Source organism: Trematomus bernacchii, unplaced genomic scaffold (assembly GCF_902827165.1).
Source record: "Trematomus bernacchii unplaced genomic scaffold, fTreBer1.1, whole genome shotgun sequence".
NCBI lineage: Eukaryota > Metazoa > Chordata > Actinopteri > Perciformes > Nototheniidae > Trematomus > Trematomus bernacchii.
The window spans coordinates 16,275,850-16,300,106 of NW_022987593.1; the positions used below are offsets into that span (position 1 = coordinate 16,275,850).

A 24,257-nucleotide genomic window follows, 5' to 3' on the forward strand; every position below is an offset into this window, starting at 1 on the left:
GTGCGCGCTTTCAGTTTGCCGCGCACCTCACCGTTTACCCAGGGCTTTTGATTTGGGAATGTCCGTACAGAAACCTTCGGTACCACGTCATCGATGCATTTCCCAATGTAGCAGATGACAGTGTCCGTGTGTGTGTTGATGTTATTGTCCTCAAACACACTCCAATCCGTAGATGCAAAGCAATCCTGCAGTGCTGAATCTGACTCCTCGCTCCATCGTTGTACTGTCCTTGTTATCGGTCTGTCCCTTTTAAGTTTCTGCTTGTAAGCAGGCAACAACAGTAGTGAGATATGGTCTGATTTGCCGAAGGGAGGGCGAGGGAGAGCCTTATATCCATTCCGGAAAGGGGAATAAACATGGTCCAGTATGTTTCCCCCGCGCGTCGGGGAGTTGATGTGTTGGTAATATTTTGGCAAAACCTTCTTCATGTTGGCGGTGTTGAAATCTCCGGCCACAACGAACGCCGCATCTGGCCGTGAAGTCTCGGTTTTATCAATAAACCCAAACAGCTGATCGAGTGCCGTGTTGTTGTCGGCGAGTGGCTGCGGCGGGATATACACTGCTGTTATCACAACAGATGTGAATTCCCTCGGCAGATGGAAGGCCCGACATGAGATCATGAGGTGCTCTAGCTGTGCGGAACAGTCCGATGAAATAATCTTCACATCTGAGCACCAGTTGTTGTTAGTCATTACACACACACCGCCTCCCTTACTTTTCCCCGAGTTTGCAGTCCGGTCCTGACGAAAAATAGAGAATCCGTCAGGGACAATAGCGGAGTCCGGGATAGCGGGGTTGAGCCAAGTCTCAGTGAGAATTAACACGTTACAGTTCTTAATGTCCCGTTGAAAAGCAATCCGGCTTCTGAGTTCATCTAGCTTATTTTCAATGGATTGAACATTAGCCAGAAGAATACTCGGAAGAGGGGGCCGATTCTCACGTTTTCTTAGTCTGACCAGCAACCCGGCCCGGCATCCTCGCTTTGTCTTCTTCTTGCGTCTCTCAGGTAGAACAGCAACAGGTAGCCATGGTGAATCTCCATTGTCTGTCGGAGGGTTAATATTGTCCACGAAGTTTCGCAATTGGAGAAGTTCCTCTCTGCTATATTGTATGGCAGAGTAGGTGCGGTCGGCTAGCATGTTGCGAACCATGTTAAAAGTAAAACGGCAAAAGTAAAAGAAATATGTACAAAATACGAAAATGGGCAAAGTTGGAGAGGAGCACGAAGACGATGCGGCCATCTTCACCGGCGCATCACTGATCAATTTCTTAGGTTCCCTGGACATACGTCTGTCAAACAGGATGGGGTAAAGGATATGTATTGAAATACAAATTGCTATCGATCAACCTGTGCATGAAACAATAATATCCATGTGAATAAGTGAAATAAATGACATGTTCAATGTTCAAAATGATCCAGCAGTTAAACACATCTTGACTTTGTCTTCATCTTGTGGTGTTTACGGGAAGTGAAACGTGACCATGCAATCACATATTATGATGTGGATCACATTTTGCACATTTGTATATGTTCTCCCTGAAAACTGCACTCAGTAGGTTAGACAACTAATACATGTGATAGTGAAAGTAGTACATCTTTAGTGAAAACTCTCCTCCAGAGCAAACCATTCAGACAGTCATGTGTCTGTGTGTATAAACCCTCAGTGATGTCCTCTTCAAGGAGGCTGGTTTATTACAGCTTTAAAGGGGACCTATCATGCAAAATGCACTTTTCGATGTCTTCTATACATAAATATGTGTCCCCGGTGTGTCGAGGAACTCACGCAGCGTCAGAAAATAAAACCCTCTCTTTTCCTCCGTACCCAAATCTCTAAAAACGGGATTACAACGGAGCTATCAAGTTCATAGACACATTTCTGCATCAAACTGCTGGTTATTGAATCATAAGATATCTGAAGCAGCATTACAAATACTAAACTTCATTCTACAGCTGTGATTCCTTTCAGGTTGATAAAAAAAATGACATTTTCAATCACAATAAATGTTATCGTCCATGTATACAGTACGGAAAACGTCCCAAAGAAACATTGCAACAATGAAAGAATGAAATAGAAGTATTAAATGACTTGCCCGTGGAGAGTAAAACAATATATCCATATCTAAACATAATTCATCAAAAGACCTACAAATATCAGAAAGTTAAACTCATGACTTATAGTGCTATATAGTGTCTCATTATTAACTAGATGTTGATAAAAGGAGAATTGACAGCTTTCATTTGTTAGTTTGGTTTATTTCATGCAGTTTCAGCACGACATACAAAATGAATACATTTCTTAAAAGCCAAGAATTCACAAAAAACATAATCAAACAATCTCATGACATTAAAGCTATAAAAACATGATAATAAAGTATAACAAAATGATAAACTATAAAAATGAACAAATCATTAGTTTTGTTGCACTGAGACTTTGAGTAAAACGTGTAAAACTCTGCAAATAAAACCTGATCAAATCTTCTTAACATTTAAAATCTTACAGACTCAAATTAAATTCTGATTATCATCTGTTGTTTTTTACCTTGATTATTTCAAAAGGATCCAGACAGACGAAGTCAGAATAAAGTCTGAACCAACACTCCTGAACATCACAGAGAAATCTCACTTTGACAGATTTTGATATCAGCAGTTTTAGCATCACCAGCTTTTCCAATTTTGAAATATGGGAAGAGTTTCTCAGTGAAAGTGTCTGTGTGAGTGCAGATGGGAGTCATGTCTTCAGGGTCGTAGAAGGACACCTCCCCCCTCTCATAGTCCAGCTGGACTCTGATCCTCTGGAGATTCTTCTCCACCCTGACAGTCTTACCATCACCATTAGTGTATTTTCCACTGCGATGTGCTAAACACCAGATTCCATTTTTTGGTGAGGCACGTCTCTTTCCCTTCCTGTCAACTGACTCTTTAGTCAAACCTATATTCCAGTCAGGATGATCTCCCACCTCCACCTCCCAGCTGTGTTTCCCTGAGCTGAAGCCCTCAGAGCCCAGAACAACAGCATAGTTAGTGCATCTCTCTGGATTATCAGGAAACTGCTGATCTTTGTCTCCATGTCTCACACTGGTCAGACCATTAGACAGAGAGAGCCAGCTGTTTGCAGTGTTTGGGTCCAGAATGACAGGACTGACGTAGACCTTCATCTTCTCCCAGACAGCAGCTGCTTCTCGGACAATTGAATCACTTCCTTGTATGTTTCCTCCACTCCTTTGTATTTGTCCCTCTTGTCCTTCAGAGACTTATTGATGAATTGTGATCTTCTCGCTCCCAGGAAAGAAACTTAAAATAATGAGACTAATGGAGTCTCTGAAAAGGTTCAAATTCGTACTTTAATTAAGTAACGTGGTTAAAGAACAAGCATAGGTAAGGAAGAGACAAAGCCGGTGATGTTCCTCGGGAGGCTGCAGCGAAGACAAGAGACCGTGTTGTCCTTTCCGATCTCCTTTATACTCTTCTCGTTCTCTCCCGCTGTGCAGATAGGGGGACCGCCCTCCTCGTTCTTCAATGTGAAACAGAGGATTTCGACATTTTTTATTCCTTGCTTACTTCCTTAAGCCTTTTATCCTCCTTATCTCTTTCATGACTTTTTATTTAAATACTTTATAACAGCTGTAATAGTTAGTTTAGAAATCCTAGAAACCCTTTTACGACACAGTTCTCATTTACGGCAACTCCTTCTGACGTCATAGCTCATAGATATATATAAACACTAGATGACTCACCCGCGCTGCTGGCCAATGGAGACCCATAGATATATATAAACACTAGATGACTCACCCGCGCTGCTGGCCAATGGAGACCCATAGATATATATAAACACTAGATGACTCACCCGCGCTGCTGGCCAATGGAGACCGACGTTGTCACATTGCCGCCATCTTGCTACTGGCAGTGCTCTCATTCATAACATTATGGTTTACTATTTAAATAACCATAGCTTGCTCAATTTTCAACCAATTTTCAAACGGTTTGGTTTTTTATAAACATCAAAGATGTAGTTATAATACTGCATACTTATAATCATGGACTTTCATATGAAAATAACATTAAGCAGATAAAGCAATAGCTATACACACACACACAAGGTATTTATATTAAATATTTGCCGGTGTATATATTTCCATTTATTTTATTATATTGTTAACATTTAAAATAAATTATAAAATAAAAATATATTTATATTTTATATATAAAAATCGGTCTCATGTCACCACTCTGTAAGCCAAGAGTTGTTAATTTAGCAATGCCTTAGCTTGAAGAACAGGGACACAACTAATGACAATAGCATATGGTGGTATATTATTTAGATATTCACACCTTTATCAGAAGAACCAAACCAACATAAAATGAGCTCACAGACAGGCCAGTTCTGTCTCATTTATCACAATTATTTTTGACATCAGATCTTCATATCGTCCTAGTTTTGTATTGAGTTTCTAGATTTGTAAACAAATCCAGAACCTTTGAAATACGTTACCACTTCACAGCACGGTGCGCCGAGTTCTTGTAGTCGAAAAAAGCCCAAGAATAATATAAACTGTACCCTGTACCCTGTGTCCTTAGTCCATTTACTGTTGTTTGTCTTGTCTTACCCCGGCTGATATCTCACTAAATCCACTGTTTTAATTGTTCCCTATATTGCCCCTATGCCCTGTAAGGTGTCCTCGGGTGTTATGAAAGGCGGCCCCCCAAAATAAATGTATTATTATTATTATTATTAAGAGGAACAACTTGGTGTGGTGTGGAGGGGATGTAGGAAGCGGGGGCAGGTGGGGAGAGATGGGGCTTCAAGGTTCAAGGTTATTTTGTTTTAAATGTGTCTTGGAGATAAGGACCAGCTGCACACAATAAAATACAGTATAACACAAAACCAATAAAACACACGGTGACACATGGCACACCAACAATCAATCATCGTTCAGCCTCAGCTTTGGTATTCTTTCACAACCATTTCATGGGTTTATTAGACAGACTGAGCAAACATAAACATATGTGGGGAACATAGTGCTGCGTATCAGGGCTGCGAAGTGCAGAAAAAGGCAAAGGAGGTAGAGAGATACAAAGTTTCATATGCTGAAGCAACAGAAAAGAAAAAACACCAAACGGACCCTAGAGATACCCAACATTTTAGTCTAAAAAGAAAGGGTCTGGTTTTAGGGTGAGAGACAGAGAGTGTAAGGACAATCGAGGAGCCAGTACCTGTGACTGAAGGTGGTGAGGCCCATCATGGAACATGAAGATTTAATAAATACATAGTAGGTGGCGATATATGCTCCTAGTGGTAGCGATTCGCCATTAAACAAAGAAGAAGAAGAAACATCAGGGGGAAAGAGAGGGAGACACACAAGCACCCACTACGGCACGTAACACATGTGCACATGTTGGAGCTAATGCCCTTTGAAAAGGACTGTTTTTGTGAGCTTCTGTCTCATGCTGCCACTCTGTAAGCTCAGAGTAGTTGTTTTTGCAATGTGATGCAGCCTTAGCTTAAAAAAACAGGGACACAACTAATGTCAACAGCGTATGGTGGTGACTGTCAATGCCATACTGTGTGTCGGCAATGTGCTCCCCGAGCAAAAACACATCCTCTGGACCTATCCTCTTCCGCACAATGTAGAGGACCTCTAGCAGTTTGATGGGCTGTGATCGTCTGGAATCTGCTGATGCCTGGCGAATTACCCACTCTGCTGCCCTGACAACACTCACTGTGCCTTCAGACGGAATCACCAGGCCTCCATTGTTTCTTAAAGTCAGCAGGTGGTAGCTCTTGTCCTTACTGGCAGATGCAGCGTCCGTCACCAGGCTGGCACAGCAGACATCACAGGACAGCTTCTTGAAAGTCCGTCGCACAACAAATCCTGAAATTAGAGGTGGACCGATTAATAATAATTAATAAGCATGGGGAAATTAGAATTTTGGACGGACTGTGAATATTTCTTTTTTTGGACTATCGTCCGATTAATCGCCCATCGTTTTCACCGCAGATTTTGACTATTGGCACAATCGGTTATAAGCTAAATACACTATCGGTCGACCTCTACCTGAAATGTACACAAGAGCGTTGTCCACAAGACCATCGAAGCGGGTGGGAAGGTAGCTGTGGTCATGTACAAGGGCAGGAATGTCAGCAAACGGGGATGGAAGATCTTCTCCTTCTTCTGCAGAGGACATATCTACAGCTGACAGGTTTGTAGATGTGTCGATGTGGTAGGACTGGGCAGCAGAGGACATTGCTACAGCTGGTAGGGACTCTGTGTCATCCTGTGCCGTCACATTACCTTTGCTGCTTGGTTTAACAACCCCACACCGGGCCATCAGCTTCCGGAAGATGTACTTGAACTGGCTGGCATTAGGGTTGTTATTCCAGCCACCTTAAAAAAACACAAGATATGCAAGTATATTACACAGATATTCAATATATCTTTATGCTTTTAAAAAAAAAAATGACAAATTAGAACCAGCCACGCCTGAATGATCTTTTTCCACATAAATTAAGTTGAATGACATTATCATACAGTTCAGACTGTATCACAGTGGTGACAAATTCTGCAAACGGATAGACAAACACACAAGGCAAGGCAAGGCAAGTTTATTTATATAGCACCTTTCAACACAAGGCAATTCAAAGTGCTTTACAAAAATGGAAGACATTATGAAAATGGCATTTAAAATCAGTCATTAAAAAGAAAAGATAATAAAATAAACATTAAAAGAAAAATTACATGGATAAAAGTTAAAAGTTACAGTGCAGTTTAAGATGTGAATAGTTCAATTAAAAGCAGCGGCAAAAAGAAAAGTCTTCAGCCTGGATTTAAAAGTAGTAAGAGTTGCAGCGGACCTGCAGGTTTCTGGGAGTTTGTTCCAGATATTTGGAGCATAATAACTGAATGCTGCTTCTCCATGTTTAGTTCTGACTCTGGGGACAGAAAGCTGACCAGTCCCTGAAGACCTGAGAGATCTGGATGGTTCATAATTTAGCAGTAGGTCAGACATGTATTTTGGGCCTAAACCATTCAAAGCTTTATAAACCAGCAGCAGTATTTTGAAATCTATTCTTTGACACACAGGAAGCCAGTGTAAGGACTTCAGAACAGGAGTGATGTGATCCACTTTCTTAGTGTTAGTGAGGACTCGAGCAGCGGCGTTCTGAATTAGCTGCAGCTTTCTAATAGATTTTTTAGTGAGACCTGTAAAGACACCATTACAGTAGTCGAGTCTACTGAAGATAAAAGCATGGACAAGTTTTTCCAAATCCTGCTGTGACATTAATCTTTTAATCCTAGATATGTTCTTTAGGTGATAGTAGGCTGATTTAGTAACTGTTTTAATGTGACTGTTGAAACTCAGGTCAGAGTCCATGACTACACCTAGATTTCTGGCTTTATCTGTTGTTTTGAACATTGCAGACTGAAGCTCAGCGCTAACTTTTATACGTTCTGCCTTGGCTCCAAAAACCATTACCTCAGTTTTATCTTTGTTTAATTGGAGAAAGTTCTGACACATCCAGTCATTGATTTGTTCAATGCACTTACTCAGTGTTTGAATTGGAGCATAATCTCCTGGTGAAATTGTTACGTAAATTTGTGTGTCATCCGCATAGCTATGGTAACTTATTTTGTTGTTTTTCATTATCTGAGCCAGTGGTAGCATGTAGATGTTAAATAGAAGAGGCCCCAAGATGGAGCCTTGAGGTACCCCACATGTCATGTTTGTCAACTCAGATGTGTATTTACCTATAGAAACAAAGTTTTTTCTGTCCTTTAAGTAGGACTCAAACCAATTTAGAACTGTTGCCGAAAGTCCCACCCAGTTTTCTAGTCGGTCTAGTAATATGTTGTGGTCAACAGTGTCAAACGCAGCACTGAGATCTAATAATACTAACACTGAAGTTCTGCCACTGTCTGTGTTTAAGTGGATGTCATTGAAGACCTTTACAAGAGCAGTCTCAGTGCTCTGGTTTGGACGAAATCCTGACTGGAACACATCCAAACAGTTATTTAAATGCAACAAGTTACTCAACTGTTGAAATACAACTTTTTCAATGATTTTACCTAGACATGGCAGGTTTGATATTGGCCTGTAATTGTTCATTACTGAAGCATCTAGATTATTCTTTTTTAAGAGCGGTTTAATGACTGCAGTTTTCAGGGCCTCTGGAAAAATACCTGAGTGAAGAGATGTGTTTACTATATGAAGTAGATCTGAGGCCATGCAAGGAAAAACATCTTTGAAAAATCCTGTTGGAATAATATCAAGGCAGCAGGAGGAGGATTTCAGAAGTTGAATAATGTCCTCTAAGTTTTTACCATTAATCTGATGGAATTGTGTCATGGTGTTTGAATTGATATTAGGTGGACATAGGGACAACACATTTGCTGTACCTGATGCAGAGGCACTGACTGCTTGTCTAATTTTCTGAATTTTGTCAGTGAAGAAGGAGGCAAAATCATTGCACGCCCTGGTGGATAGAAATTCAGAGGCTACTGACACTGGGGGGTTAGTTAGTCTGTCGACGGTAGCAAACAAGGCATGTGCGTTGTTTTTGTTTTTGGTAATGATGTCAGAGAAGAAAGACTGTCGTGCGTTTTTCAGTTCCAAATTATAAAGGCCAAGTCTCTCTTTATAGATTTCAAAGTGAACCTGGAGATTTGTTTTTCGCCACCTACGTTCAGCTTTTCGACACTCTCTTTTTTCTGTTCTCACGGTCATGGCCTTTCTCCATGGAGATATTTTCTTGCCAATCACTTCCTTTACCGTAGTTGGAGCAATGGTATCTATAACATTTTTAATTTTTGAATTAAAATGATCTACTAGCTCATTTACTGAGATGTTAGCAGGGGAGAGTGTGGATGAAAAATTATGAGTAAACATTTCCCTAGTATTTTCAGTTAAATATCGCTTTGTGGTTACCTCTTTCTGAACATTTTTGTGAACAGAAATAGAGCTCTCAAAGAAAACACAGGAATGATCAGAGAGTGCAACATCAGTCACCACAACCTTTGAGATATTCAGACCCTTTGAGATAATTAAGTCCAGAGTGTGCCCCTTATTGTGCGTGGGCTCCGCCACATGCTGAGTCAGTCCATAGTTATCAAGAACACAAAACAGTTCTTTAGCCCCTCTGTCCTGGGGGTTGTCAACATGGATGTTAAAATCACCAACAATGACTAGACGGTCAAAGTCAATACACACTATAGACAGCAGTTCAGTAAAATCATCAAAAAAGCTTGCACAGTATTTGGGTGGTCTATAGATATTTAGGAACAGAGCTCGAGAGGAGCATTTCAGCTGAAGGGCCACATATTCAAAAGAAGCAAAGTCCCCATAAGATGTCTTCCTGCATTGAATGGAATCATTGAACAAAATAGCAACTCCACCCCCTTTCTTATGCATTCTTTCCTGACTCATAAAACTAAAGTTGGGAGGGGTTGATTCGATAAGAACAGCTGCACTGTTATTTTGTTCAATCCAAGTTTCCGTTAAAAACATAAAATCGAGATTGTGCTCAGTGATAAAATCATTGATTAAAAATGTTTTTCCTGCCAAAGACCTGACATTTAATAAAGCTAGTTTAAGTTTGTTAAATACACTATCAGTAAAAACATTTGTGACAAGCTGTGGCTGACATGGAATCACTGCTAAATTTGATAACCTCACACAAACGTTTGAGCACTTCCTGTTTCTAAGCAGATTTACCGCTCTTAATCTATTACCTATCAACACAGATATCGGCAAAGCTACTGGCAGGCAGGGCCCCGGCATGTGCTGGAAAGAGTTGAGAGTGCCATATGCCCTTGAGCCTGGACCCAGCACATATCACAAATAGTTTGTTGCGTTTTGTACACACACATCCTTATCAGGCTTCGGAGACTGCAGATGCATTCTTGAAGGGAGGGGAGGTGGTTGACGTAGGCACGGTGATGAAGACGGGGGAGATGGTGCGCGTCTCTGCTTCGGTGATTTTGGTGGGCGTTGTGGAAGGGCGGGGGTAAAGGACATGCTGCCAGGGGGGGGAGGTGGTTGACGTAGGCTTGTCTTCGGTGATTTTGGTGGGCGTCGTTGAGGGGCGGGGGTAAAGGACATGCTGCCAACCCTGCATATCGCCTTCATGCGGTCATCGAACTCCAGGGGGGAGGGCGAGGGTGAAAGGGTGAGCGGAGATTAGAGAGAGCTGGGGGATGAATGAAGAGTATCCTCAAAGGCGTTGACAGGGGGGCTGACGGGCAGTGGAGACTCCTCCATTTGTGTCATAGGTCTCCCATAATCAGAACATTCCTCAGGCGGGTGCAGTGATACTTCTTCAGGGTTTTCTGCGCGATGTGTTGTGTCTTTCTCCTGTTTTGATTCCTCTTGCCGCTTGTCCTTGGCAGAGGGAACAGATTGCTGATGCAGGCAGTTGAATATGTTAGAGATAAACAATTTCACTCCTGACTTGTTCAGGCAAACTCCATCTGCCTTAAAAAGACGTCTGCGATCCCAGAAAAAGTTAAAATTGTCAATAAAATGGACAGAATGGTCAGTACAGGCAGCTGAAAGCCACGTGTTTAGTGCAAACAGTCTGCTGAATCTCTCCACTCCTCTTCTGACTGGCGGTAGAGGGCCACTGATGAACACCTCCGCATTTAGAGAGCTGACAGTTTCCAACAGACATTTAAAGTCTTCTTTCAGCGCTTCTGACTGTTGTTTCACAACATCATTTGTTCCAATATGTAGTACCACATTCTTCACAGTTGGATGTTCAGCCCCAATATGCAGGATCTTCTCAGCCAAGTCGGAGACCATATCCTTGGGAAAACAGAGTACTTTGGTGTTGTTCTTACTACACAGACCTTTTACATCTCTTACAGCAGAGTCACCCACAATCAGAGTTTCAGGCCCAGTCGTTAGCTTTCCCTCTAGCCTTTTACTTTTGGAGTAGCTATTGGTCCTTACCCTGCTGTGTGAAGAGGACAGGTTGTCCAGGTCATCAGAAAGAGATCTCCGGTTCTCGGTCAGCGGAGCGTATCTGTTCTGGATTGGCACACTTGGTGGTTTAGGAGGATTGTTTGTAGTTCTCCCTTTAGCAGCTGTCCACGGCTGTTTCCTAGTATGAATAGGGGTTGAAGAGGCACTCTTCCTGGGTGGTGACAATGCAGGCCAGCCGGTCGCATCACAGATTTCAGAGCGCTGGGCTCTGCCTGTTATTCGTCCTCCCAAATCCCATGGAAATGATTTACTCTTAGGCTTTGCACCCAGAGAGTTCCAGGGAGGATTACCACTTGTAGATTTATTACCCAGTACACAGCCCTCCTGTTCCTTGGAAACCTTGTAGCTGCTAACTAGCTGTGAGTTAGCATACCCTTTTCCATTATTTTGCAACACTGGTAAAGTGGTGTTATTCCCACAACATAGTCCATTCACTTCCACGTTAACTTCCAACCGTTGCATTTTCATTTCCAACACAGCCATCTTCTGTAGAAGTATGTGGAAGTCATCTGTAGAGAACGGAGGCATTTTGCTCCCAACTTAGCTTAAGCTAAATAGCATGCAGTAGCCTACCAGGCTTTAGCTGTTGCTAGGCCACGCTACTGTAAGACTGAGGTCGTCGTAAAAATGTTGAAATATGGCTGAAACCCTCCGTCTATTTACGATGAATAACTGTCCCAGTGATAAGTTAATGTCCAGGAGCCGCTGCTCGAAGTTTTCAGAGAATAAGAATAGGAAAATCAGCATAAAAAGTAAGCAGAGGCAAGAGCAAGCGGAAAAGCGTCTGCACTGTAAGAAAGATAAGGTACACAGACATTTTTCTTAATACTCAAAATGGTTTCTGTGACACTTCCAGATACTGTATATGTCTTCAGAACCGCATTTTTCCAAAAAAACAAACAAACATATGGACAGACAAACTGAAAAGAATACAAGCATTTGCTGTCACTTAGTGTTGCGGCTGGTAAATATGAACCCTACCGGATGCTCTGATGGAGTTAAAGAGAAGCTCCAAGTGGTCCTGGCTGAACCTGTAGGTCAGGACATATCGCTGTCCTTCAAGCAGCACAGGAACCATCAACATCAACGTGTCGATATTGATGATGAAGCCCAGGATAGAGAGGAACCTTCAAAAGCAAATATTGTATTACTATGATGATCCCACCAAAACAGGAGACAAGAAAGCAGGGATGCAAACACATACGGTATAGGGTGAAAATAGTTAATGCTCCCAGAGCAGCACTTCTCAGGGAGCTGCCAGGGCAGATACAAATCCACATTTCACACAATTCACACAATTCACTTCATTGCCACATTTTGGGGGGAAAAGGGGACTGTACCCTAAAGCTGACTAGTTTGCATCCCTGATCTTAAAAGTATAATCAGTGTGAGGTTTAGGATCCTTAAAATTACTTTTAGGACACTAAACCTGCTTGAATTAATTCACCACCGAACATGCAGACCATGCAATACATACCATTTTGACACCTGCATCTGGGGGAACAAAAACTGAACACAACAGAGGAACAGAGACAAATTCGCTGACAGCAAACACATTGGAGCAAGATAGTGTATAATACGTACCACTTTATGAACTCAATGCAGAAGAGTAGGGCATCTCATGACCTCGATGCAGACAGGACAGAGCATCTTATGAACTCGATGCAGACAGGAAAACAGAGCATCTCAACTCGATGCAGAAGATAGTAGAGAATCACATAAACTTGATGATAAACAAGAGAACAGAGCATCTCATGAACTTATGTCATGGACTTTAGGGATGCACTGAAACCGGTAGAGTTGAGGTAACCGTTACAAATCTTAGATACTCAGTCAGAGCACCAAAGCAGTACTACTTAGTTTTACCTTAGATCATTTAATGATTGGTAAATTGACTACTTGTATACATCTAACGAAGAATAAATAAATAATAATAATACATTTGTACTGGGTATTGGCGACTACTAAAAAGTTGAGTAGTTGCACTTATACTTGTGTGGGGCGAAAATGGTATCAGTGCATCACCAACAGAACATTCACTATTTTAAAACACCTCTTTCTTCGGTAAAGGGGTGTGCCATCTTCCATCTTCAAAGTGAGCAAGTACCCCCTGGCTCTTGACAAGAACTCCCTGGTGCTTGTCCAATTCCTAGAACCAAGGGGGGCTTTGAACCCTTTGGCTCTGGGATTGCGGCTGTTCAATATGTCAAACAGCCTGTCCGTTATCTATAAACAAATATCTAAATGAACTGGAAGCACTGAAATCATCACCATAACTGGGTGTCAACAGGTATCAGATAGTAAACATCCAAGTATGAGGAATAGCGATAGAACTATATTTCCTCTGTGGCTGTGCTTTTTAAAATGAAATTGCTGCACTGCTTTAAACCTGTAAATCTGAGATGTGACAATAAGGGTGCTTCTGAGATAAGTATGAGGTAAGTATAAACATTATCCAAGTGCTTGCATATTGTTGAATTTGCGGATGGTCATAAATATTTAATCATTCCCGATGCCCAATTCAAATGTTAATGTATTAATGTTGTGTTATATAACGAACAACAAAAACAGAAGATCTACAAACGGTGTGTTTTCACGTTTTTGTGAAAACTTAAAATCTGAAATATCTCACCTGTGATGACATGACAAAATGGGAATGCCACCAGGATCAAATGGGTTAAAGCAATTAATCACTCAAATGTTGTTAAGAACAGTAGAATATTGGAAAATGAATTTTGGTCAATGATGCAAATCCCTAGCTGTATTACCTCAATGAAGTCTGTAGTAGCCTCACAGTCTTTGAACTCTGCATAGCCCATCTCCCGCAAGGTGCGGAGCGCCACTGCCACAGAGTTACTCAAAGTCTGAGCAGCCAGGGAGACCTTGATTGAGTTTATAAGGAGATAGTTCAAATGAAGAGCACATTAGCTCTACAAGATACAAACATCATCACCACGGATAAAAACACAATAAAGCCTTAGAGCCTATTTCTATTGCGGCCCTCAGAGTGTTTATATATATCTATGCCCACATATGTGAAAACACTTTACGATCAACTGTACTGTAGTGCCGAGAGAAGGGAGACGGAGGCGGTGCATCGGAGGTGCAAATCTCTCTTTATTGGGGAGCAGAAATCGACGTGCTGTCGGGTTGCAGGAAAGAGGAGAAGAGAAAGTGAAAGAGGACGACACACAGTAGGTACCCCGGAGGTACCGTCAACATATATGTCCGGGCGGAAACAATACCCCCAACCTGTAGTTCCCGGATTGAATTATGTAACCCCAGTGTATGAATCAGTGATCACTACAGTACCTTCATTTAATATTCAGCAGTAATAATATCTCGACGTCTATAGATGTAGTGTTAAAGTCCGTAGGTTTTGGTGTGCATGTCATTTTCACTTCACATTCAGAAAACGTAATATTAGCCACATGCTAAATACTGACCGGATATGAAGGATTTTCAGAATAAAAGCTTGGCATTGAGATTTCATGAGAACTTCTGGGTTTTTTCACAATAAAACAGCTTTTAAACTGACGATATGTTTTAGACTAAATTATGCTATTAAACATTGATTTTAATTTCTAACAGACTCTAGGTCAGATTTCAGCAGGTCCTTCAGCTCACTGACTGCGTCTTCTACAGGAACCACCTTGTGACTCTGGTGGAGAGAAAACTCACAGACAGGACACACAGCTCTCTCTTCATCCATACAGAACAATCTAGGCCAGACGTGTCAAACTCAAGGCCCGCGGGCCAAATGTGGCCCGCCACGTCATTTTATGTGGCCCGCGAGAGCTCGCAAAGAATATAAACAGTTTATTATACGGTTCCATGCCGTTTAAGCACGTTGCCCATAAACTGCATGTCCCAAAATGCATTTCGTTTTGTGACGTGCGCACTGAAGCGACTTCCTATCAGCAGCGGCACTCTGAGGCGGTGAGTGACCACTGTGGGTGTTTCTCAATCGCGAGTAAAGCTGCTTCAGAGCCACTATTTCTAGCATACTACGTCATCGAGTGCCGCCGAAGTACTGTTCCAATCTCCAGTATACTTGGAAATCTACCGAGCCCGGCGTACTCCGTTTGGAGAAATATCGAGTGTGCACATGAGTAGACTTCGCGGTCTTAAAATCCCCACAATGCTTTGTGCACGGACCAATTTCCCCAAATCTGTGGCGGAAGATGTAAGGCGGGGCCTCTCATATGACGCACAACTGCACACTTGCTAGCGTGTTCCACACTTCGTTTTCCGAATGCCAGGAAGTATTCTTGACTCGCTTCTGAAGCAAGATGCTCGGCAGACATGTGCTACCAAGCAAGCGTACTCGCGATTGAGAAACACCCTGTGTGACTGTGAGTGACACAGAGTTGAAGGAACAGAATTTACAGCGACACAGAGACACCAAACACGGAGCAAATTCTGCTTCAGCAACCGAGACAAGCAACTCCAGTCCCAGAACAAACAGACAGAATGACCCGCTCTTTAAGAATCAGTCGGTGTTGCTGCGGCTCAGAGACACACATGGATTTATTATGTTTTAGAAAAACTCGCGTTACGGTTATTTCCTGTTTCTGGTTGATTAAAATATATGAGGTCTTGGCTTGCAGAGTATGAACGTCTTTTTGCTATATTCAGACGATAAATACTTATAAATACTTGTGTAAAGTTTGTAAAGGAAGGAGGAAAACTTCCGCGATCCCTGTCTCACTCTGTTCCTCCTCAACACGCCGCCGCCCCCCCCCCACTCACTGCTTACTGAAATAGTGAGTGACAGGTGATAGTAACACAGCAGGATCTGGGACAGGGGGTTCTCAAAGTCTTGGCTTTCAGACTATTAAAATATTATTGCTGGATTCAAATGAAATAAAGCCTACTTAAATAATGCTTGATATACAAAAGAAAAATACTTTATTATTCACAAAAAATAGATTTCACAAACATTGTATCTCTTTTTGATAAGATATGATGAGGCTAACTAAATTTCATAAATTCATGGGATTTATGTAACAGTAAGAGAGTGAAATGTTAGTCTGAGCCCACATACAGTATTTTTGTGTCTACGTGCACAATACATTAATGCACAACCATGTGCTTTCAGACGTAGTTATTGCCAAAACCAATAATACTCCAATGCAGAGGCAATATTGTTATACAGTATAAAACATTATTTTATATATTTATATATGTATATTTATATAGTGTTAAAATTACAACCGGCCCTTTGAGGGCAACCATAATGCTGATGTGGCCCGCGATGAAATTGAGTTTGACACCCCTGATCTAGGCTCTTCTGGATGTTTACTACACACCACCTCCACCTTCTTCTCTCCTTTTTCTGTCTCAGATGATCCAGCTTTCTGTCTCTCAGCAAATGAGTCAGCCAGCTCCTTCAGTGTAAAGTTCACCAAAAGAAAATCTTTAAAAGATTTTCTTTTACAAATGGGACAGTTTTTGTTCTTACTTTGTTCCCAGAATTTCTGCAGGCAGCTCGAACAGAAGCTGTGGTTGCAGCCCAGAGACACGGGATCTCTGAAAGTCTCTGAACACACATGGCAGCTCAGGAAACTTTCAAGAAGAACGGTTTTCTCAGCCATTTGATATTAAAGTTATTTTCAATAGCAGTACTCACCAACTTCCAATGTCTCTCCACTTCTCCCCAAATATACTCCAAACGTGTCTCGCAGCAGAGATCTCACACCCTGTAATGGCGTCTCAGCTCTGTTCAACAATATCAAAATCCTCTTTCGTTTTCTCTGCCCTCCGTCGCAGGGTGAATTATCAACATCAGGAAACGCTGCTATGTAATTTATTCACCACCAGATGGAGTCAGGATGTCTTTCAGAGGGACATGTACTTTGGTATTCAGTTCAGGACGATGACTTTGTCCAGGTAGGCCTATCTGTTGGAAGATAAACACATAAGATTTAATACGTTTAAAAAAAAAAAAACGTGATAAAAAGGAAAATGCTCATATATCAAAGTTTGAAGTGCACAGTTTTTGCTCTTACTTTGTTCCCAGAATGTCTGCAGGCAGCTCGAACAGAAGCTGTGGTTGCAGCTCAGAGACACAGGATCTCTGAAAGTCTCTGAGCACACATGGCAGCTCAGGAAACTTCAAGAAGCGGCTCACCTTTTACTTCCCTCGGTTTGCCTCTTACAGTCCTCTAACTGTGCGTTGTTGCACGTTGTTCAGATTTAAGTATTAACAGGATCCAGACACTGCATGAGATAAAGTCATTATCCTTTTATTACTTAAAGTAATATCAACTGTTTATTTAAAGGTGGGGTAGGTAAGTTTGAGAAACCGGCTTGAGATACACTTTTTGTTATATTCCATGGAATGCTCTTAACATCCCGATAGCAATGAATATCTGAAGTGCTTTGACAACAAATCCATAAAAAAATGTCATCTGTGGAAGCCGTAGTACTGTAAAAAGCACAACCAATCATCTGAGCCGGCCCGGCTAAAATGACTGGATGGCCTACCTGCCTGTCAGCCTTCCATCTGTGCACAAACTTATCTCGTGCCCTCATTGGTCATGTGCGCGTTCGTGTGTGTTGGAGGAGGGGCTCTGTAAGGAAGTGGCAGATTTTCTCCGGTTGTGTATTTTCAAATTCCAGCGCACTCGAGCTGGTTTCTCCAAAATCACCTACCCTACCTTTAAGTGTGTGACAATTTAAATGGAACAGGGAGTATGTGTTGGTGTGTTGATCATCAAACTCCACAAGTGTTAGAAAGTTAATAAAATATAACATATTAATAGTAATAACATATGCATTTCATCTTTAATTGTTTTCCTTAAACAGAACAACACCACAGAGGTCTGTCTGGGGTTTAAGAAAATATAACGATAGGCAGAAAGTGAATTACTTTACATCCAAAAGAGTTGTTTTTTGAAACAGCTGCAAACTCGTTTTTGGTAAGAAATAATACAATTGGCAACAAATACCTTTGATTGAGACCACTGAAAGGTGTTGCAGTATTTTATTTGAGAAAACAAGTCGATATTCTAGTTTGCATGCATGTTTTTCTCTCCCCCTACTGTATCTGCTTCAGAATAACTCACCACCTCCTCATTTCCTCCTCCAGAAGCCGCAGACATGTGTGACGATGAAGAGACCACCGCCCTCGTCTGTGACAACGGCTCCGGCCTGGTGAAGGCTGGCTTCGCTGGAGACGATGCTCCCAGAGCCGTCTTCCCTCCATCGTGGGCCGCCCCCGCCACCAGGTACACAAGAGCATCCCTCAAAAACTAAATCATACATAAGATTTGTTCATTTAATCCCTTACAAAAACAAGGTCTGATCCTAAAGTTTTTAGCTACCTTATCTTATATATCAATATACTTATTTCATTATGTGACTGATTAAAAAATCTGCAGTAGTTAAGCAGCGAACCAAGAGGTTAAAGTCACCTTTGTTTCGGTGCTTGGTATACATTTTAACGGTGATTTCTACGACCTTATGACCTTTTATCTGCTGCCACCTTCAGGCCAAAGTATTATTTTTCTAGTTGACTGAAATTAGGACCTATACGAGTAGACATTTTACCATATTGAGTACTTTTTTGATTTGATATGAGTAATTTTTATCTAACTGATAAATACATTTTAATCTCAGCGTATATTTTTTTAGCACAAAGAATGTCCACATGCACAATAGATGGACTAAGGATGTAACTAAGAAATAAAAGTATTTCTCATTTCAAGAGCTTTAGTGGAAAATGAACATAACCTGTGTACTCTCATGTTCCGAATAACCCAGCTTCCCCAAATGTCTTTTTGGTGTCTATCTACGCCGGGATCCTGAGTCGTGGCTGATCCTGTTGCTGTGGTCCTGAGTCCTGGATCCTCTATCCTGAGTCCTGGATCCTCTATCCTGAGTCCTGGATCCTCTATCCTGAGTCCTGGATCCTCTATCCTGAGTCCTGGATCCTCTATCCTGAGTCCTGGATCCTCTATCCTGAGTCCTGGATCCTCTATCCTGAGTCCTGGACCCTCTATCCTGAGTCCTGGATCCTCTATCCTGAGTCCTGGACCCTCTATCCTGAGTCCTGGATCCTCTATCCTGAGTCCTGGACCCTCTATCCTGAGTCCTGGATCCTCTATCCTGAGTCCTGAGTCCTGGACCCTCTATCCTGAGTCCTGGACCCTCTATCCTGAGTTCTGGATTTGAGTCCTGGAGTAGTGTAAATGTAACATTGCTCCTCCATCAAGATGTTGGACTAGAGCCTACATTTCCCAGAATGCAACTTGATATCAACCACTCTGACATTATCAGGGCTATTTTGAGGATAGAAAAACTGCTCTCATACAGATACTTATGTTGCCCTGTAAGTATGTTTGGAGCAGCTGAGTTTTTCTCTAACTCGAGTTGACAAAGGAAGGAATGAGATCAAAGAAAATGAAAAGATTGTCTGAAGAAATATTTTTCTTAATTCTGTTTTAATAATTGGTCAACCAAGTTTCATGATAGTAGAGCAGCTCAAAACAACAGTTAGACTGTGTAGAAGCTGGGTGAAACACTTTCTTTTTAATTATATGTATTTACACTCAAATTCAGCATTCTATGTTTATTCATCTCCCTTTTTCTGACCTAAATCTGTTCTTTCAGAATTTCTAACCTTTTTTTAAATAGTTAACATTTAAAGGGAAATTAAATTATTCTTGGACATAGCGACATGGCTACACTAAAGTCAGATTAGAGATGCAAGAAATCGGGCATAGAGGTTTAAACCGAAACCCCAAATATATATTTATATATTTGTATGATCCTATCAATAACTACATTGATAATGCTGAGATAATGTTTTAAACATAATGAGCAATCATTTCAATGAACATTCAATCAAAGTTGCAAAACGTACTGAATTTGCAGTATCTTCAAAACGCTGACAAACCCAGTATTTAAATTGTTTAACCTTAAATGTCTAAGTGGTTTTGATATGAAATACACACAAACATCTCCTAAAACATAATCGTAAATAATTTAGTTTACTATCATGACATTTAATTAAAAAACCCACCAACAAGTTTCTCCTCATTGCGTTTGCTGACTTTTAAACATTTTATACAATGCACATACAACAGCAAACAGATATGAGGACACACATAGGATTAGTTTCATACATTTTGTTACTAGTACTAAAGTTCCCATTTCTAGTGCATTAAAATAACTTCTGCTAAGCCACACTTTAAAAAGAATTGAGATAATTTTGCCTTTAGTTACCACGTACCAGTGAGGGTGTTGCTGGATTGACAAAATGGCCGACCTGCGCAAAAGATGGGCCTTTTAAAGCTGTGCTCTTAAATACAGGAACTGCCAATCAGAACCAAGTGCCTGCCTCATCATCAATATGGTCTAGCTGCGGCCGCGGCAAGTACACGACACTACACGACACTACACGACACGCCCCCTACACGACACGCCCACATGGCAGATTAAAAGCGAATTGACGACCCTACACGACACGCCCACCTGACACGACACTACGGTGGCTGAGAGATCGTACATGGCAGATTAAAAACGAATTGCAAATGTTATTGTAGCATTTTAAGCAACTATTAGGCAAATACATTAATAACCTAGTCTATCCGTTTGAGACACAACAGTATAACTTTCAACCCTTTATATATATACAGTCTATGCTTTCAACCCAAATCATTTTGTCAACAAACGGTGGTTTAGTAAACTTTTTTAAATATATAAAATAGGTATTAATGAGATAATCTATTAATTATGTTTGTCTAACTGCTACACATGTATTTATACATAAATGTAGATATTTGTGAACATCTAAATATAGTTGTTAAAGGTTTTAAGATATACATAATCACATCATGGGGTCATTAAGGACCAAATTAGGAGGGCCAGTCAGGCCACTAATGAGCTCAATCATTCACATGTATTATTATTACTTTATAAATTAAAAGTACTAGGGGTCTATTACAAAACCTTTGAAGGAATCGTCATGCATTCTGAATGTTTCTGTACTTTAAAAACATCATGGCTCAAGATCCTGTTCTTGTTCAAGATTATTCATACTCATTTGTGAATTTAACATCCATATTCACTCAAAACTGAAACACCAACATTTTTTTTGAAAGCATTGCTGGCCTGAAGCTCCACGTCAGTGACCTATATTTTAATTTCTTCCATCAAACTTTAAAAATGGCAAACAGCATGTTTTTAAAGATTTAATCTTTTAAGAAACAAAATATCAACTTTGAACAGAAGGGTTTAAAAACACGGTTTTAATGCAAATAAACTTGAAACATAAACCTATTTGTCATTTCAAAATTCACTTGTATTGTCTGCGTGAAAGGCACAGTAGGCTATGAGCGAATACATATCAACATTAAAAAAATGACAAAGTCATACAATATATACCATGTGCTACTGTCTAGGATTAAGTATGATGAGATTTTTCAGCCCGTGACCCCCAAAATAACAGTGCCAGAGACTGGGCGACCCCCGACGGTCGCCAGTGATCTGCAGTGTGCTGGGCAGTGTAGCATGTATGCTAACTGGACATGCTCGCTCAGTTAGCATACACATATATATATATATATATATATATATATATATATATATTATTTATGTATTCCATTCCTTTAAATTGAATATTTAAAATACAAATTAGCTAACTAAAGACAATTACACTGCGCTAAACTATGGGGGTTATTCCCTATCTTTATTCAAGAGCGTGGTATTTAAATTTGAGAGCATACTTTATTGATTTCACGTTCAGATTATGTATTTCTTTCCCTCAAACCCTGTCCTCACACTCAAATAGTGCCTGCTTGCACTTAGATTTGCTCTGCTTCTGCTCAAACTGTACGCTTGCACTCAGATATATTGCTGCTTACAGATTTCCTGTGTTCCAGCTTAAAACCTTCTCCTCGCACTCAGGCTGTTTCTGTGCGCTCGTGAAATGTCTGCTCTCAGATTTCTTCTGTGCCCGCTCGGATCTTTTGTGCAACAACCCTGTCAAAATCCCTCAACCAATAGGAGGCCAGTTGTCCTTGCGGGTGCGTTCGCTTTACTTATTAGAGCGTCCCGTAAGTTCGGTTACTCTTTGGTTTATAAACTACCGCCCTCCACGGCTTTATAACATAACATGTACTTCACTTGTTTAATTTACAACTTTTAGGGGGGGAAGCACAGTTAGTATATATATACCAGCACCTTACATAATAGCTACGTTCTGTGGCGGACTGGGACTAAAAGCGATTGCTAGTGAATTTTCCGACCGGATAGATATTCATATATCACGGCCTGAAGTGAGCTATTGCATTTATAAAACGGTTACCACGTGTGGCTGGCAATATGATAGAAAAATACACACTCCAATTTAAATAGTTTTTATTATTAAATAATGATGTTCAAAATAAAATAGTCCCTCCGTTGCCTTCTGCACAAAACATAGTGCGAGGTGGTTGCTATGCAACAAAAATAACAGCTAGCGAACATATTAGACAGACAGCATTGTCGTCGTTTAGGTGCTTTTTTTTTTCTGGAGATAGGCACTTCTCAATCCACTCCTCCATAGTAAGGCCACCCCGGAGGTCGAAGTTAACCTTAAATGTTTCCATCTTAAGCTTTGTTAGTTAGTTTCGTAACGGACGTAATGTAACAGTTGTAGCTGTTGGTTGTAGCTTTTCTCAGACGCGGAGGGATACTGACTTGTGAAAAGTAACTACAATTATACCCGGGATATACGGTCATTATATCACGGCTAAGAAACATCAGATTGCTTGATTTGACTTGTCCGTTTTATAAATATATACTAACTGTGGTTACCCCCCCCCCCCCCCCCAAAAGTGATAAAGCCGTGGAGGGCGGTAGTTTATAAACCATAAGTAAAGCGAACGCACCCGCAAGGACACCTGGCCTCCTATTGGTTGAGGGATTTTGACAGGATTGTTGCACAAAAGATCCGAGCGGGCACAGAAGAAATCTGAGAGCAGACATTTCACGAGCGCACAGAAACAGCCTGAGTGCGAGGAGAAGGTTTTAAGCTGGAACACAGGAAATCTGTAAGCAGCAATATATCTAAGTGCAAGCGTACAGTTTGAGCAGAAGCAGAGCAAATCTAAGTGCAAGCAGGCACTATTTGAGTGTGAGGACAGGGTTTGAGGGAAAGAAATACATAATCTGAACGTGAAATCAATAAAGTATGCTCTCAAATTTAAATACCACGCTCTTGAATAAAGATAGGGAATAACCCCCATACTAAACAGCCAAATCGACAAACAACCGAGAACCTAAATAGTATGTAATTATATCTAAAACCACAAGACGTTAATTACCTGTACTCGGTGCGCCATATTGTCTGTTGTCTGTTCTCTGTAAACCTCCCGTCTCATTAAATATCCTTGCGTCAGCGTCTCACGTGTTGGGCGCGCTCTCTGACCATATTTGGAAGTACAACTTCCTACAACTTCCTACAGGTTCAACCTCCACTGGCCGCGGCCGCAGCTGGACCCTTCTCCTCATCATAGGGGTGATTGAGATGCATAGTCTTGACATTGTGTTCATTTCTTGAGAGTATATTAGTTTGTTGGTGCTTTTGTTTTTGTTAATTGGAACATATTTATTCAGACGGAATAACTGTAATGTTTATTTTATTTGTATTTTAGTGTTTGTCTTTGGGTAACTTTGTGGCTAAAATGGTCTGAACTACACTACAGTAAAAGGTGATAATGCTACGCCTGGTGAAAAATGTGTCATCGAAAAAAGTGAAAAATGTACCTGTGAGTTTTCATGCTTGCCAGCTGGGTCCCTCGTCTTCAGGCCCAAACTCTTCAACCCCAATCCCTAGTGACAAAGTTATTCACTTTGTAAGACCACCATCCACTCAAGACTGTAACACTTCATGTACTAGACAAATGTAATCCAGGCAGCAATCCCATTAGCTCCCAAATGTAAAATTTACAAGACAGGGTGGTTTTGTAATTCAACGCTGGCTTATTGTATTGGAGTACTGAGTCTTTCCAAAGCAATGAAGAATTAATAAAGAACGTTTAGGCTTTTTGTTAGTCCCTGGTACCTGGTCATTTTTTTAAATTCCACCTGGGTCAAGGTTCCCATCAAGCTGAGCCAATGGTAGAAGGTGAAGTTGAACCACTGCAGACCACTGATTGGTCAGACAGAATCGTCACTAATGCGACACGGGACATCCTGCACAAACCCGTAGTGATATCATGTTTTTATTGACTTGACTATAGCAGAGGGTAAAACTTACCCCCAAAGAAAGTGCTTTTTTCTGAGCTTT

The 24,257-nt window shown here is 41.0% G+C and overlaps 2 protein-coding genes across 15 annotated transcripts in view; both read right to left on the minus strand.

The window, feature by feature from the left end:
* The window catches only part of LOC117481873, a 140,085-nt gene extending 123,361 nt beyond the window's left edge, over positions 1-16,724 (minus strand). For 5 of the 14 annotated variants that reach the window (XM_034129793.1, XM_034129788.1, XM_034129786.1 and 2 more), the window contains exon 1: positions 16,611-16,722. Coding sequence is in view for 5 of the 14 variants with exons in the window: in XM_034129798.1 (XP_033985689.1) it covers positions 5,501-5,871; positions 6,055-6,384; positions 11,960-12,062 (804 nt within the window). In the remaining 9 variants the exon portion in view is untranslated. Of the gene's footprint in view, positions 1-4,942; positions 5,872-6,054; positions 6,385-11,959; positions 13,205-13,746; positions 13,861-16,610 lie in introns of those variants that run through there. The other 9 variants (XM_034129794.1, XM_034129792.1, XM_034129789.1 and 6 more) reach the window with 6 other exon arrangements.
* Positions 1-24,257, minus strand: part of LOC117481861 (zinc-binding protein A33-like) — a 69,898-nt gene that overhangs the window by 13,680 nt on the left and 31,961 nt on the right. The window contains exon 3 of the mRNA XM_034129774.1: positions 3,208-3,252. Coding sequence (XP_033985665.1) covers positions 3,208-3,252 — 45 coding nt within the window. The remainder of the gene's footprint in view (positions 1-3,207; positions 3,253-24,257) is intronic.